Here is a 17503-nt window from a genome sequence, read left to right as displayed (position 1 = left end):
GAGGGGGGCGGGGCCTACAGCTGACCACCTGTTTTTTTTTTTTTTTTTTCCCTCCAGTTATTGCTGCGAGATATTATGCAGAGGCTTCTTTATCTGTGTTTTAGTTATTAACTTTTTCAAAATGAATATATCAAAGTAGTATTTTTCAAATACTCCTCAACATCTGGAAATACACGTTTGGAATTCTGTCAAATAGACTATATGGTTATTAAAATTATTTCTTACACATGTCTAAAAAAAATTACGTTCTACTAGAATTACTTAAAAGTAACGACACTTTTAGCCCATACAACACTGGATTTCATATTTATTTTTACAATTATTATTATTATTATTTATTATTATTATTATTATTATTATTATTATTATTATTATTATTATTATTATTATTGTTGTTGTTGTTGTTGTTGTTTTTATTATTATTGTGACAATAATAAAACAATTTTAAATATTTAAAAGTAGTTACATGTGTAAAAAATGAGGCAAACGGAACAAAAGACAGACATTTATGACTCCAATATTTTGGCAATACAAAAATTGTAATAATATATATTTTAGTAATATGTGCAGCTTCCTTTTATTTACGCGTTAATCTTTTTTCATAAATATGCAAAGACGATTTAAAAGCAAAACCATGTCCTCCGTCATGCATGGGATTGGTGTCCCTCCTTTTGCTTCCTCTCCGCTCCTGCAGGGGGCGCTGTGAACAGTTTTGATCAATTCTGCTCCGTACTCTGTCACTGAGGTTCAAAGATGGCGTCCGGCAGTGGGGTGAGTCGTTATTGTCTGATTTTATTTATTAAAATTGATAAATAAGAAGTGTTGGTTTAGATACTCGATGTCTGGAAGTGTTTCTTTTTTGCTCAGACTCGCTAACAGCCCAGAGAAACCCGGGTCCCCTCTAAACCAGCCAACGTCTGTTGGCTGCTAACAACAGCTAGCCTGCTAACAAACAATATAAACCAGTGACAGTCAACATTAGCAACCATACGATCGAAATACAAACGTTAGATCCTTGATTTTATTTTAATTTACAGCCTGTGGAAATGGAATAATGCTTTAAAACATCAGCCAATGTTCCACATAGGAAGCAATGAAACTGTTAAATAAAAGTCTATAAACAGCAGAGAGACAATCCTTGAATTACCCCCCTTCTCTCGTTATCTGTCTTTCTCCAGCTTGCTCTCAGCACCTGTACCCCCACCCCAGCCCCCCCACACACGCACACTGCTCTGATTATGAAGTAATGTTTTGTATAAACTGATCCTTCTTCTTCTTTGTTTGTAGTCCAGTAAAAATGACTTTCGTAGGAAGTGGGACAAAGAGGAGTATGAAAACCTTGCCCAGAAACGCCTGGCTGAGGAGAGAGACAGAGAGAGGAGAGATGGTGAGAAGAAGAAAAGAAAGGGATGGAGACAAAAGCCGGGGAGATGAGAAATCAACTCTTTTAACTTTAGATGAATCTCTCCCAGGTAAAACAGCGCCCCCCGTTAAGCGTGACCTCCTGCGTCACAGAGACTACAAGGTGGATCTGGAGTCCAAACTGGGAAAGACCATTGTCATCACAAAGACCACACCTCAGGCAGAGATGGGCGGGTAGGAAAGGACACACTGACGCAGACACCTAAACACAGACTCACACACACACACAAGCACACACAAAGAGTTTAATTCATAAATACAGAATAACAAACAAGATGCTTTCTCCTCGCTCTGATTTACTGCCTTCTTCTTCTTCTCTGGCAGTTATTACTGTAATGTCTGCGACTGTGTAGTGAAAGACTCCATCAATTTCCTGGATCACATCAACGGAAAGAAACGTGAGTGAAAGACAATAAGGATGAGATGACAGGGGTGGTAAGTGACTGTGTGTAACTGTGTGTGTCTGTTTGTGTGTGAGCAGACCAGAGGAACCTGGGCATGTCAATGCGAGTCGAGCGCTCGTCTCTGGATCAGGTGAAGAAGCGCTTCGAGGTGAACAAGAAGAAGATGGAGGAGAAACAGAAGGAGTATGATTTTGAGGAGAGGATGAAGGAGCTGAGGGAGGAGGTGAGAAGGAGGACACACTGCACATAACAATTAATACACACACACACACACACACTCAATCACATTGGTCTGCCACCAATATGAAGAGTCAGTTTTGGTGTTGTTTTTTTCACAACAGGAATCGGGGTCTAAATTGAGTTCCTGGGTACTTAATAGCTGTGATTAGACCATGGGGTACCGGAACTTTTAGTACCTGTAAAAACACTTCCCAGATCTGATTGTTCTCGTGATCGATTGTTTGTCTGCATTTTGACTGTAGGGCTGAAGACCCTGGTAGATTATGCAAAACAGGACAATGAGGTATGGAGGAAAAAGTTCATGTAGTTTCTAAACAGCACCAGACCAGTAGAGGGCAATAGTAACCCCAAACAGCTTCAACCGGGGTAACAGCGTACCACACCCCTGTCTAAAGCATGAAGATGGTAGAGGCAGAGCCATGTTCAGCTTAAAATGAGCTAATTGATTGAGGACTATCAGCAGGATGCATCCTTCTCAGAAAGTTCCCGCCTGGCGGGGGAGAGCTTCCCAGGTGTCCAGGAACTTAAGGGGTATGGCCTCCATCTCAACCATCTCTGGTTGGATGACACCCAGCTGCGATTGACTTGGTTTAATAACTCCTAAACAATCACCTTCGTTTAGCATGATAGTGTGAATGTGCCTCTGTCAGTTCCTGGTGTTCCAGTTTAACGTCTGAAATACACCAGATGTGTCTCCAGTCTATGTCTAATCTGTCACGACACCACATCAGATAGGTTCCTATTCAAGTAAGTCTGTCAACTTACACTGGATCTCCTCCGTTGTGGTCCTGCTGCAAGGTTGGCCTGGCAGGTTGCAGTCACAGTCCTATTTTGCTGTGACGCATAAATTCAGTGTAGGGAACATTGAGCAGAGCAGGAAAGTCATAACTGGACACTACCCGAAAACACCATATCACTTTCAAAATAAAACAAACCCATGCGAAAATCGTTTTGTTTTAAGTTTGGCCCCAACAACAAAGGTCATAATGAGCGGAGCCAGACCAGGAGTCAACAGGTTTGAGGTTTTACAGCCCAACATGAACGAAAAGAGACTTATCAATAGAGTGGGAAGTGCGGGAACTTTTCAGTCTCACAACTCCAGCTGTCTGCCAGGCATGTGGCTTTCCAGATTGAACATGGAGCCGCTGTGACTTGACAAATGCAGGGCAGACTGCAGAGTGCAGACGTATCTGGTGTATTTGAGGCATAAAAAGTGATCCTATAAACTGGAAAACTTCAGCTGAACTTGTCAGTGGATATCCAGTTTGAAACAGCTGTTCAAACACAGAAGTCGTCCTTGGGAATGCATTCTAGTTTAGTTTTATATACATGTCATAATAAGCCTGCTTAAGCATGGTACAGTTTGCCAGTGTGACAGGGTCCTTGAGCTTCCTGTATAGCCTGGTATAGGAGTCCTCAAGGGGGTGGAATACTTTTTGAACATGTTTGTTTGTTTGTGTATCAGGAGGAGAAGGCAAAGGCCTATAAGAAGGAGAAGCAGAAGGAGAGGAAGCGGCGTGCAGAGGATGACGTGGACTTTGAGGAAGATGATGAGATGGCGGCCGTGATGGGCTTTTCCGGTTTTGGTTCGTCTAAGAAAAGTCACTGACGTGCTGCTGCTCTACACCACCTGGAGGACCACCACCAATCAGGACAAGAGAGTGGTTTAAGCTCTGCCCCTTTGGTTAGAGGGACTCACAGACTAGAACGGAGAAGGAGTCAGTTATTCCACAGTCCTGGTTCAAACTTTTAATCCCAAATCTTTCTTTTCTACAACCAGGCTTTTATTTCGGTGGTTTGATCCACTGCACTGTCTTTTCTGGTTTTTGTTTCATGAACCTAGCAGGTCAAAGGTCAGACTGAAGAAACAGGAAAAGAGCAGAGGGGCAGGAGGGTGAAAATAAGACCAAACAGAGATCCAACAATCAGAAAATTACCTTAAACTGGTTTGAGATCAGGAGAAAGTCTGGAACATTCAGTGTTTAGTTTCATCGATGTTTGGGGAGGATGAAGTATGTTGTGGGGATCTGATTGTAATAAACTTGTTTTGTTTGTTTATAACCTGTTTTCTCTGGTCTGTCACCTGCTGTTTGTGTCATTGAGTGGGAGCTGATGGGAGCTGGGACATCATGTAGTAGGGATGGGTACCGAATTAGGTACTTTTGTAGGTACCGACCGAATCCTGTCAAAAGTACTGGGAACCTATTCACGAAAAATGAAAAGGTACCATGTTTAGGTACCTGAATGCATCCCTGTGACTGTGAGGGAATGGAAGAGTAGGTGATTTTCCATGTTGTACATGAACACAGCATTATAGGGTTATGCATCGAAAAACAAATACGTTACATTGAAAAAAAATTACATTTTACCACATAAACACAAAAAAGTACAGAAAATTGGTACGGTTGAGTACCAGTACAGATTGCCAAGTACCAGGCATTGGTGGCGTATTGTTTCAAATGTGAAAGGTACCCATGTCTATCATGTAGTGTGTCTAGTGTCAAGCAGAGATTAATAGTGACATGTTTTCCAGTTTAAGTTACCTCCCTCTACCTGAAATGTGTTTCTCTCAGCTATGAGTCTGCTTCATGTGGTGACAAAACAGGAAAGACATATACACTGCATCAGTTCAGAGGAACTTTTTTGACACAAGTGAGCGCCACTGAAACCGCAGATGAGAGAATTTCTGAATAGCCACAGGCTCTGCTGCATGTGGAGTTTTGACTCTTAAAGAAGATGAACTGGAAACTTTATACCCTGGATATTTTGTCTGTTGTAAGTTTTGTGTCTGGTGTTTGTAGATGGTTGTGGGTGTTGTTGGTGAAGCCTGAAACAAGTTTGATCGACAGGAAGAAGAAGAGGAAGTTTGATTGCTCTTATGTTCACATTTCAGAGGTTAATGGCCAGACGGAGACGCTTCACAGACTGCAGATCACACACAGAGTGAAAAATAAATGATTATTCAAACACGCAGGTGTCATCATCCATGCGTGAGTTTTGCACAAGAGGAGGGATGCTATCAAGACTTGTACATTCGGCTTGTAATGCAAATGGACCGAACCTGCTGCGACGCGTGTCCTGAATAACAATAAAAACCAACATCCAATAAGTTGCCTTTGAGTGCGATAACCCATTATTTGATTCACTTATTTCTGTTCTTGAACAGGAATTACTATGAGTCCATGTATCTTCAAAATCATACATTTAATCAAAAAAAAAAAAAAAAAGAAAAACCAACCACAAGCTGCCACACTGACACGGTTGAAAACTGTTTGCCCTCCCCTTCACACAACTGCTCATTACCTGAGGCTTACCTAAACACTTTTTCAGGCGCTAAGCACCACCCACTGGTCAAACACAAAAAACAACAGTAATATATGTTCTTCCATATAATCAAGGAACAAAAATTAGAAACAAACAAAAAACAATATTTTGGCTTTAACACTGCTGAAAGTCCTCAAATTTTAGTTTAAACCATAGATTGTATGATTAATGGACGTAGTCCACCTAACATCACCTGTCTGTTTCTAAAGCAGAAAATGAAGCAACTAGGCTATCACAGCCATATTGGAAGTGGTAAGGGCCGTGTATACAGCTATAGGGCATCCTTCAGCCACGTAACCTGAGTTGTGCCTCTGATCAGGTGTGCTCACGATCTTAATATCCTCTGAACTGCAGAGTAAGAAAAAAATTTACTCCCTGTGCGTATCGTAGAATTAGTGATTAAGACAGGTGACATTTTTTGAACCAGGCTGTAAATATCTTTATTTCTGATTTGAAAATGTCTCTTTTTTTTGGCTTGGTGTGTATACGGCTTCCCGTACTTCCGACCCCAGCCTCAAGCGGACACTCGAGAAACAGCAGATCTTAGCACTTCTGCATTGTTTCATATTCTTAGACCAGAGGTTGCCGTTTGGTTGAAACACAGGTCCTTCTCTGCTGTCTTCACTCTTTAGATGGGGCAGTGGTCAGCTGTTTCACCTTTCAAAACTGTTTGGGACTTTCAGAAACATCTTTGAACAGTGAGGGCTAGTGCTTCAGTGAAATTAAGCACAATCAAAACCAGCACAGGCTGAATGTCTTTCATGCTAACAGGCTAACTGAGGTGATACACGGCTTGTCTATTCTATGGTGTCACTTTTGCTGAATGACCCTTGTTTTTGTCTCACTGCCCTCCACTGGTCTTGTGATGTTTTGCAGTTACTTTTACCATTTTCTCCACACGTCATTGTCCTGTTTTATGTAATCTACCTGGGTTTTTGGCCTCTCGCAGACAAACAATGGGCCCCAGATAGTATTTAGTTTTCAGGAATATTTCAACAGAAACTAAAAGTTCCCTGGACCCTCTGGTAGAAATGCAGCTTTAGAGCCAGAATTTAGGGGCAGAGTTTCTTTTGCTTGAGAAGCGGTTTGTTTGTTTCACTGTTGAGTTCGAGTTTCAACCTTCTACAGACTGGCCCACTACACCTGTATGACATCATTCTGTGTACTGCTGTTTCTGTCTTTTCACAGTAGAAGAACATAAAGTATCCAAAAACAAGGTTTCACTTTCAATCACCCTAACTCCAACGTGTCAGAGTTTTGTGAATCTGTTCTGTGGTCAGCGTTCAGACTCTCAAACTGACCTGGACTCAGTCTCTTCCTCCTTATGTTCACTTGTTGCAGTGTTCGTCATTAATCTGCAGCGAGTGGGTGCAACTGCAACTCTGTCTGTTCCGCTCTGTGGTTAGACAGGGGGGAGGAGGATGCTGCCTCCATCACCCCCCCTCTGCACAGTCACTTCCTCTCAGTGAGCAAGGGAGCGAGAGAGGGGGGAGGAGGAAAAGTGGCAGATATACTGACTTTAAATAGAAGAGAGACATAAAGAGTGAGAGAAGGAAGCCATTTTGGTTCTTTGATGGCATGTTGACTTGAACTGTCATGCTGTTTTCTTATTAAGTTTCTCAGACAGCGGTGAGTTCTTTTAAGGAAGTTAAAATTTCTGAAGACAGTCAGCAGTTATCTTATTTTTAGTGAGACTCTTAAGAGAAGTCTTATTCAGACTGGCAGGAAGAAGTGCTGAGGATCGAGGCCTATCCCCCGTCGCAGAACAGAAGCCTGACCGAAGACAAGCAGAGGGAAATAAACCTCGGGACCAGAGTGACAACGTAAAACTCCTCATAGGTGTTTGGTGATGGTGGTCCAGTCTTGTTAGAACAGAAGTCTTTGGTTTGACAGCAGCAGATTGGACATCCAGAATCTTTGGAGGATCCAGGATGAGCGCTGATCGGCCAACCCGGACAGAGGTGATGGGGTGGAGTCCCCAGCAGCTGGCAGACTACCTGAGGAGGGTGAGATGTCTTCTTATCTTCTTGTTTTGGCTTCACACAGAGATCAGTGGAAAGACTGTCAAAGATGGAGGGAGCCAATGTAGTATGCTACAAGGTGATGGGAACTTTCCAGACATGCCATTAGCCAAAAACAAGACTTCCTTTTCAATGTGCCTCGTTGTCTACAGTCTAGAAAGCAAAATAACATAAACCCTATCATTTCTTGGTCTATCAGTGAAATGTCCGTTCATCTGTTTGTGATGTTTCTGAGTTTCACTTTACAAGTTCCACAGAGCCTTCAGTTTATCTTTCTTCTGTGGTATGAAGCTGAAACAGCCAACAGTCTCTTAGGTTTACTGAAATAAAATCATTATGCAGCTCAGTAAAAAGTTAGAGGTCAACCTTTGTGAGGCCAATAATTGTGTCTCTGCTACTGACTCCACTACATCTGTGCCCCAGCTCCAGTAGGTCAGAGCCCTGTGCAATGGGTACATAAGCCTCCTATTTTTACTGGATGCTGGAGCAGTGACGCATCAACTTACAAAAAGCAGATCAAGCCGGACATGAAGTCGTGTATAGAAAACATATAAAAACACACTTTTTTTTTCAAAATAAAGCAAACTGTTTTATAACCAGATTGTATTTAATTTGGCTTCACTAACAAACCAACACAATGAGCAAAGCCAGGCCCGGAGTCAACAGGTTTGAGGTTTTACAGTCCTACATGGACAAGGGGAGGATCATAAGGCCTAGTTTATGCTTGACGCAGTTGCATGGTCGCATGGTTCACGCGCCACGCAACTGTGCACCACGCCTCCAAAATTTTTAAACGTGTCGCAAGAGCCGCGAGTGGCGCTTCTAGATTTTCAAAATGGATGAAATAGAGGGAAGACTTGTTGACCCCAACTTAAAACTGGCAGCCACACTTTTCTGGCTACTACCAGAAGCGTTTCTTAAAGTAACAGCCAGTCTTTCCTGTAAACTGACTGGACAACAATGGGTCCTTTCGTGCTGCAGGAACGGCTTGATCCGATGCAGCAGGCCATCGAAGCGGTGTGCAGACATGCAAAAGTAGCTGAAGTGCATTTCCTCATCTACAGCCCACACGGGTTTCACGAGCTGGGTGTGTCCCCCCTCCAGATGCCTCGCTGCATGCAACGGGCATACAGACCACCTTCTTCTACGGTGCCGCTTTTGTCTGCTCAACAACAGTAAACATAATAATTCCTCCTCCTCCATTTGTAACTTTCGTGCCGCCATTGTTTTGGTCCCTATGGCTGTTTTCAAATTCGCCTACTACATACTACTTATGAAAGTAGTATGTAGTAGGCACTGCCAACTACATACTACTTTCATAAGTAGTATGTAGTATGACTGTTCAGTTGGGTTAATTTTTGTAGTATGCTACACTGGTCTTCAGTTCGAAGAAAACGGAAGTTGGCTACGGCTGACTTTTTTTCCCAAAAAAACTTTATTGAAAATGTACAAAATAAACAAACCACGAGTAACTTATCTTGAAATATATTGCCAGAGAGAGCATTTTATATTAACTTTCAGTGGTGGAGATGGTGAGGATTTAAAGATAAAAAAAGAAATGGCTCTTATATTTATATTCCTCTGCTACTCTGGTTGTTGTTGCTCCGCTCTCTGCCATTTTCCCTTCTGACATGGGACCAGGCACGTTGCATTGTGGGTAACAGTAAGCGAAGCAGACTGGTCCGATGCATACTGTGGATTTTTCCCGATTCAGTACGTCATCTGGGTGTTTTTCTCATACTACAACTCTGACATTTGTTTGCATACTGCGTACTGCATACTACATTTTGGTCGAATCAGTAGGCACTGCTAGTATAGTATGCGAATTCGAAAACGGCATATGTTTGGTCCACGTAACTTCACTTTTTCGTCTTTTGGTTGCTTTTACTGCTTTCTGTAACATTTTTTCTCTACCGCCCCCTGTCTTTGCAGCGAATATTACAATGGAGAATGCGCCAAGCATAAATGCCACTGCGCTCTATTGAGGTGCGCGCACCACCTGCGAACGGAGCCATGCGACAGTATAACTAGCCCATAATTGGGTGGGAGTCAAGAGAGAGCACACAATACCAAACAGGGCAAAAGCGGACACAGATCTGGTGTGTTTCCAGCTTTAGACCCACATGATTCTGTGATTCAAGGATAGAACTCTTTCCTTGAATTCAGAATTCTAGAACTCCTGCTGTTGCTCTCCATATAGACCGTTTTTTCAAGCTAACTTCTGATTGGTCAATACTATTCAGACCACAAACAGAAATAGGAATATTTCTCAATTGATTGATTGATTGGTGCTCCCTTCAAATACAATGCCCAAAGTTGTGATGGAATACATGAAAGCTAAAGTGTTATCATAGTGTCAACTTAAACTTCAGTTGTTGTACTTCTTGTTTTCTAAGTGGAAATGATAAGTTCATATTTTATTATCTGACCTAAAATGCTGCACAGCGGAACAAAAGACAGCTTACAATTCACATTATCACTTGCAGGAAAAAAACTTCTTATGCCAAACATGGAATGTAGAATAAATGTAGGATCTAAAATAAGAAGGTCATAAGATTTAAGAGAGGATGAACACCCTGATGATCGACCTTTGACTTCTATAACCCCAGTGTTCAATGTGTTTTAGATGAATCTGTTCGGCTGTGACAAAGTGGTGATGAAGAACTCCATCACTGGATCCAGATTTGTGGTGAGTTGTTGGTTCTCCTGCTAAGAAGAGGACGTGAAAGAAAGAAAAAGAGGCGATAAAGACATGAGGGGGTTGTGTAGAGAGGAATGTGTTGTGCCATTTGTTTTCACAGCAGTTGATGGGTTTCCCCGTCCTTCTTATCAACACATGAAATGAGTGTCCGTGGTTAATCTCGTGGCTCAGGGGCTGTGGTCCTCGTACTTACCATTGCATGTTGTCCTCCTCTGTAGCTGCTTTCATGAGCTCCTCTGGTTGTCCCAGTTTCTAAGTTTGAGCAGGTGTTTGGTGTTTTTTGACAACATTTACGAGGTGTGATGCTGATAATTACAGAAATATTGCTCTGGCTAATGACCTTTTAATGGTTTAAGACTGTGCTGGTGTTGAGAACTGTTCTAATAAACCTTGGTCACAATGTAATTGTGCATGGCATGAGTCACTAAAAGCTTCTTGACCTAATAGAAGGGCTTCTTGTTCTAAAAATTGCACAAGATCTTCATGAGATCTTCTACACAAGAACTTTATTATGTCATCTTCACCAAAACAAGAAAAATAGGTCATCGCATGAGGATCTCCAAATTGGTTCATGACGCATAAGAAGGGTGGGCCTCAAACACCAAGGTCTCCAGTAGGCTGGTCAATCAGAGGAGAGGGGGGTAGTGGACACTTAAAGAGACAGCAGCTAAGACAAAGACAGGTTATAGAGTTTAGAAGGGATTTTTTTTTTTTGCTGTGAATTATATAACACTACTATAATTATATAATGGTACCAGTGACACAATAAAGTCTAAAAAAGCACAATGAGCCCTCTTTAATACACATTGTCTGCCATGTTGGTGCCAATAAGTCAGTAAGTCACCATATTCTTACCCAAGTTTTGAGTTGTTCGAAGGATCTGAGGGGATATAAAAGGAAATAAAGACATGTTAGACTCTCTGACTCTTCGCCTCTTGTTTTTTAGAATATGAGTGATACCGACTTGCAGAGGTTCCCTAAACTTCATGCTCCGTAAGTTTCTGATGATCTGCTGATTCATATCAAACTGGTCTTATTTAAAATTACTGCGCAATCTACAAGTTTCAATAACCTTTATTTGTATCTTTGTTTCATGGCAGGTTGATCTCAAAGATCAGCACAGAAATCAGCAAGAAAGAGGAGAAACGAGGACTGTTTGGAAAAAGGTATTAGAGGACATTTTTAACTTTAAGAGTTTTAGAAAACTCTTTAAGAAACAGATCAAAAGTGACATATTCTTTCCTTTTTACAGGACTCCTAAATATCAAGAACAAGGTTAGAAGTCTGATTTTTTTCAATTTGATATTGTAGAGTTTAACTTTTTTATTCAGTTGACTCCAGATTATTTTGAACTTTGATGTTTTCCTCCCCTTGCAGTGGTTAATCCCTGCCCAGAAGTTGACGGTTGGGGTGAAGACGAGTTTGTATGTTCATCGGATGTTATTTTTGACTATCTGTTTCCTACTGAGACCGAAACCTTTATCACTTTGGGGTTTTTTCTTTTCATGCAACTTTTTTGTTCTTCCACACACTGCACCCAAGGAGTTCTGAATACAACTTTGCTCGGGTCTGCTAGAACATGAATGCTGAGTCAAATGAAAGAAAGGATGTTTACTTGGTGGTAACCAGGATGTTACATATTCTCCTTCTCTCTGTGCGTCTCTCTGGAGGAGTCTGAAGATGACTATGAGAGTCCGTACAGTGGTGATGAAGAGGGCAGTGGGGGGGACTATGAGTCTCCAACTGAGGACCTGGATGCAGCCAACGACTATGAGCCCCCTCCAACAGAACCTCCAGAGGACCTGCCTCACAAGCGTTGTACCAACCTCTCTATGGGAAACAGTGATTACATTGGTAACCACCAGGGGGCGCTCACAATGTTTGAACAGCCTTGATGGTTGTTTTAATTCTCAACTCTTAGAAACCTAGCACACTGAAACTTTTATCTAACCCAGTAATGTGTGTGTGTGTGTGTGTGTGTGTGTGTGTGTGTGTGTGTGTGTGTGTGTGTGTGTGTGTCATAGATAAGAGGGATACCCTGCCCCCAGTTGTGTGTCCCCGCCCCACAGTCTCATCCCTTTCTGCACCCCCCCGTGAGCCCTCCAGGAGAGACCCCTCTCCTCACTGCAGTGGACGACCTTCAGGAAGTCGTAAGTGACTCTTATCGCTCCTCCTCCCAATGTACAAAACTGAGCAAATCCTTCCCAACACAGCTAAACCATGGCTGTAATGTGAAAGAGGGTTTGAGATTTTCTTTTCAAGTTAGGCTAAAAAATCAAAGCCAGAATTTCAAAAATCAAAGAAAAAAAGCAACAAAGATCAAAAGCAAAATTCTGACTTAAATCTCAGAATTCAAAGAGAATGAAAAATAACTGATTTAAAGTAAACTCTATGATAAGAACTCACTTAAATCACAAAAAGTCTGGTAGTCAAAAATGTATTTCACTTGGATTTAATTTTAGAGTTTGAACAACATCCTATCTGTTAGCATTGAGAAGGTGGGGTTTTATTCTGCAGACCGTCAGCAGGGGGAGCCCTGAAAGTTTTGGGTTCACTTTGAAAGAACTGTTAGGTCGTCCATCTTTTCATAAAGGCCTTGTTAATGATACATCGCTGGTCTTTCTGTCATGTGTTCAGTTCCTCCAGAGCCTCCTCAGATCTTTCGAGAGAACAAACCGGGCAAAGACCCAGGATCCGCTCCCATCAGAGGTAAACCTGAACCTAAACCTTTTTTACGGAACATGTATCACTGCTGTTGTTTGTTTCAGGGTTCATTCCATTCTTTCATTTCAACACCCATATGTTCACAGGCTCAGAGGCTCAACTTTTACTTTCAGTGTGTTCATGTACTCAGTGATTTCTGAGTTTCAAAAGGATTTTCACACTTTTCCAAGCAGTTGGTGTTCATGGAGACCAAAAACACCAGACTTTATTTACTCACTTAATTTATGAGTACCCAAAAACCTGAATATTGCAAGGGAGAGGTGATTGCCTTCAAACTTCATTCCAGTCTGTTAGCTGGAGTGGAGTTTGAACAAGTCTGATTTGACTACATTGCAACATAAAGCCAGTTATGCTATTTATGGTAGGAATAATTTCCTAGTACAACTGATCTGGAGTCAAGTGACAGACAAAGGTTCTTACAAATTAGAGGATAAGCCTCACTCACTTTTAAGTGGGCACATTGCTGCCACATCGTCCAAAAAAAGCTTGGGTCTTGATCTCAAAGGTTATTCACTCATTATCATGATTTTATTGGAACGCATTAGTCTGATGGGGTGGAGGCTGCCCCAAAATAACATCTGTTTTTCCTCCTGTTTACAGGCCCTCATCGCAACACACTGAGCACGGTGAGATTCAAATAATTATTTACTGTACAACATCTCAAGCTCTCTGATTGTTCAGTGAGACAGAAAACAACTGGGGACCGAGGAAAGAACCCTGAGGAATTCCTGAACCATTATCCGACACTAAGAGCTTGATCTGCTTAATTTTAATGGATGCTTTTAAGTTTTAGACTTCATTATTGAATTTCTTTTTCTTGTTTTCACAGCCTGGCACACAATCTCGAAGGCATGTATACACATACTAACACACACCAACGTTTTTATGGTATCATTTTGAGAGATGGATAAATAAATCAGCCAAAGAGTTGAATTTCACACACTATGTTAAAGCTGAGGTTCAAAAATTGTCCGTCAACGATCTGTATTTATAAATACTTATGTCTATCCTTTAGGCTTCCCCTCAAAAACAGTAAATGTTCCAGCAGTAAATCATCCTACTTGGAAGCAACTTAAGATTCTGTTTCGAGAATTAAGTCAAGCAGTTTTATCCTCGTGTTTCTTGCCCGATTTACATATGGCTGCGGTGTATTCATGTAGGAAGGCTGAAACCAGGGCACAAGTGCTCGCCTTTCAGATATGCAAAATAAAACATAAAAATCTTTGGGGCACCTGGATTTTTAAGCAGACCTCTTAGATCTGAACCTGTACCTTAAGCATCAGTGTGTGTTCAGACCTCACCAGGACACCCCTGACCCTCCGTCCTGGTCCAAACCTCCCATCCTCCCTCCTGTCTCCTCATCCATCGGCAGAAGTAACTCCTCAGCCAGGGTTCCTCCTGCCAGGTCAGGATGATTCACCTTCAAACACACAACACTTTTCACTTCTTTGCACAATTAACCACAAGTGTTTTAATTCAAACCTCAATCTTTAAAATGATTTTGAAGCTTTTTTTGTGTCTGATGATGAATTGACTTTTGTTTTTCAGGTTTGATGGAAGAAGAGATGTAAGTTTCGCCGCTAGCACACTTTTAATTTGACACTCACTTTGTTCAGAATGATGATCTGACTCTTCTATTTTCTCTCCTCTGCAGATGAATGATGATGGTGAGCTCTTAAAACCTGTCCTGTATTATTTATTAACACTATGAAGTTGAAGTAGTCCTTAAACTCTTTCCTTCTTCTCTTTCAGCTCATAAACACAACACCTTCCCCCTCCAACATAAAAGCATGCCCCCCCGCCCTGGGCTCCCTGGGCCTCCTACACGTCATGGAGACAGGTACGACATAATGAGTCAATCAATTTTTTTTATGTAATTTTCATTTTTATTTAGAAAACTGGTGGATGTTTTTTTTTTTTACAAGTAAATCAGGCATCATTTTTTGTTTTTTATTTTCTTGAAATTAGACATTTTCTGGACTTGTCAGGTAAATGAAGCTTATATTAAGTCTAATAAAACACTTTTTCATAAAAAAAAGACATATAAACTTGCCAGATTTCAGTTTTTGTAGTGTTATGTAGTATCCCTGCCAACTACAACAATTCAATGCTGTCAATACCGCAGGATTTTTTCTGTTTTTTGTTTGTTTGTTTGTTTTTTCATTTGTTGAACTTTGAAGATAGATTTATTCTAGCATAAACCTATAATGTGTATTCTTTTCTATGTGTGTTTTTGAGCAGTTTGCCACCAAATGTTCCAAAACTACACTCAGGTAAGAGACAAACTTTACATCTAATATTTGTAAGATTTATTCTGGTCATGAAATGAACATGAGAAGGTGAATACAGATAAAAGCTTCATTAAATTTGTCTATATTTTAACCAAAAACCCAAGAAAAACACAAGATCTGGCCTTAATAAAGAGAAACAGTAAAATTAGCAGGTATTGGCGCAAAAATATGAAAAAGAGCTTTTTGTGTACTTTGTATTTCCCTCTTTAGTTTAATATTTTTAATTGCCAGCAACTGTTTCATTGTTTTAAAAACTAACTCATAGACAGAACTGCTGTTGAAGACATGATGAACTCTGCTTTCATGTGCTGCTCATCATCAACACTGGAGGGCAGTCTTGCAACAGAGTAGGATTCAGCATTCTGTGTGTGTGTGTGTGTGTGTTGTGTGTGTGAACAGGGATGGGGGATCCCAGAGGGAGCTTCTTAGGACAGTCAGTCGACAGACAGTCGATTCGTCCTCCTCCGCCCTCGTCATCCCGCTCACAGGTAAAACTCTCGATGGACCCTCTTTGGAAAAGTACAATCTAGACTGACTCTGACCTGAAACATGAAGCTGACACTAAACTTCAGATGTCCTGTGAGAGACTGCAAACCTGGAGATTTACCCTCAAAATTTGTTTTATTTTATAAGAAATAAATATAGTCTCAAAAAGTCTCTGGAAAACGGAAATTTCTGAGAACCAACCACAGAACAACCAAAAGTGTTTGTCTGCTGCCTACAGTTTGAATTCAGGGTTTAAAGAACACAAAATGGTCTAAATCAATGGAGCGAAACACTGCTCTTTTGCTAAAATGCGTGTACATCTTTGCGATGGTGGTAAAGTAGCTTATAACTTATACAATAATTTGTGTGTGTCTCCGTGTTTGTGTGTAGGAGATGGATCCTCATTGGTATGTGGGTAAAGTAACCAGAGGTCAGGCAGAGGGATGTCTGAAGAGGGTCAACAAGGTAACACATTTAAATAGTTCAAGCCCCATTTGTAGTTTCCTTTAAATGTTACTTAAGACATGACTTCATTTAATCTTAATTTTGCTTGAAGGTGAAATTATATTTTACTTTTTAGGAAGACAATGTGTAAATACTTTGATGAATGCCAAATGAGTGTGTTCTGTGTGTGTTGAGGACGGGGCGTACCTGGTGAGGGACTCCACACGGCAGCTGGACAACCAGCCGTTCACTCTGATGGTCTTCTATCAGGACAAAGTGTTCAACATCCAGATCAGACAGCAGAACAACCAGTTCCTGCTGGGAACTGGACTCAAAGTGCAGGAGGTAAACATGAAACACACCTTACACATGACATCAGAAGACACAGGTATCTGTTGAGTTACTCACTGCTCTGTGTGTGTGTGTGTGTGTGTGTGTGTGTGTGTGTGTGTGTGTGTGTGTGTGTGTGTGTGTGTGTGTGTGTAGTCTTTTCCCTCTGTGAGTGACATCATTGGCCATTACTCTCAGTCTCCTCTGCTCCTCATTGATGCCAAAAACCGACGCTCCAGCCAGCAGAACCAGTGCCTGCTGTCTGCCCCAGCTGGGTTTTACATGACCGGACAGAACTGGTCCTGACCAGATACATCAGAGTGGAGAGTCAAACTGAACCTGGGGAAACCCAACAGGCAGGATCAAGATGAATGTGCACCTTAGATGCTGTTGGCAGGTGTGATGATGTGATTGTGGCTCTTTTGCACAGTTAGCTTCCCTTGCTTTTTTTTCAGTTTCTACCCTGATGCCTGTTTCCTCTGAAACGTTCCCCACTTTACAAAGTATTTGATTTTCCTTCAGCTTTAGATTTTTTCAGATTCAAAACAATCCTTCAGAGGTGATCATTTTTATCTTGTGCTCACAACTGTCATTTTGGAGGGGCATGACACTCAATTCTGACCAACAGAGGGGGCTTATGTTTCACTCAAGCACCAGTCCAAGTAGTGGTACCAGTACCAGGTTCCTAGGTCCCTTGATGTTTCTTAAAGAGACAGTTTGAAGACAGCAGTCAGAGATCAGTAAAGAGTCTTTAAGCTGTAAATCATGTTAAGCTGCTACAGAGCGATCAGAGGGACAACATGACAACTGATCGTCAACACAGTACACAGACTTTAAATGTTAAATAACCTGTGCGCATAAGTTAAAAGTGATCACCCTGGGGGACTTCAGAGACTCTGCTGCACAATGTTGAATGAATGCAGTGTTTTTCAAATGTATATCTATAATAAATCCAAAATTCAAACTGTTACCACCACACCTCTGGTTCTGAAAAAATGACACATTCATGTAGAGCAGTTTGTTAACCACAGTGTGAGCCTCCAGTATTCATACTTCACGTTTTTTATTTCTTTCTTTCTTCCTTTTTTTTTTTTTACTGTTAATATGTCATCTGTC

General features: G+C 41.3%; 2 protein-coding genes across 2 annotated transcripts; both read left to right on the top strand.

The window, feature by feature from the left end:
- The first annotated feature begins 660 nt into the window (after positions 1-660).
- zmat2 (zinc finger, matrin-type 2) lies at positions 661-4127 on the top strand. Its single transcript, XM_074671632.1, has 6 exons — positions 661-771; positions 1288-1387; positions 1473-1596; positions 1747-1820; positions 1904-2049; positions 3532-4127. Exons 1-6 carry the CDS (start codon positions 754-756, stop codon positions 3673-3675), a joined length of 606 nt encoding a protein of 201 aa, XP_074527733.1. The 5' UTR covers positions 661-753; the 3' UTR covers positions 3676-4127.
- Positions 4128-6909: 2782 nt separating this feature from the next.
- lcp2a (lymphocyte cytosolic protein 2a) lies at positions 6910-17503 on the top strand. The gene is made up of 19 exons (XM_074672566.1): positions 6910-7396; positions 10038-10100; positions 11059-11105; positions 11213-11278; positions 11365-11387; positions 11490-11536; positions 11783-11966; positions 12137-12262; positions 12750-12821; positions 13437-13462; positions 13666-13685; positions 14131-14241; positions 14385-14407; positions 14589-14676; positions 15078-15109; positions 15527-15615; positions 16004-16078; positions 16253-16402; positions 16544-17503. Exons 1-19 carry the CDS (start codon positions 7322-7324, stop codon positions 16691-16693), a joined length of 1467 nt encoding a protein of 488 aa, XP_074528667.1. The 5' UTR covers positions 6910-7321; the 3' UTR covers positions 16694-17503.

The sequence above is a fragment of the Halichoeres trimaculatus genome, unplaced genomic scaffold (assembly GCF_033239565.1).
Source record: "Halichoeres trimaculatus isolate MK-OKI-2021-1 unplaced genomic scaffold, fHalTri1.1 fHalTri1_scaffold_6, whole genome shotgun sequence".
Taxonomy (NCBI): domain Eukaryota; kingdom Metazoa; phylum Chordata; class Actinopteri; order Labriformes; family Labridae; genus Halichoeres; species Halichoeres trimaculatus.
Note: the sequence above shows the minus strand (reverse complement) of the source record. Positions and strands in the feature narration are given on the sequence as shown.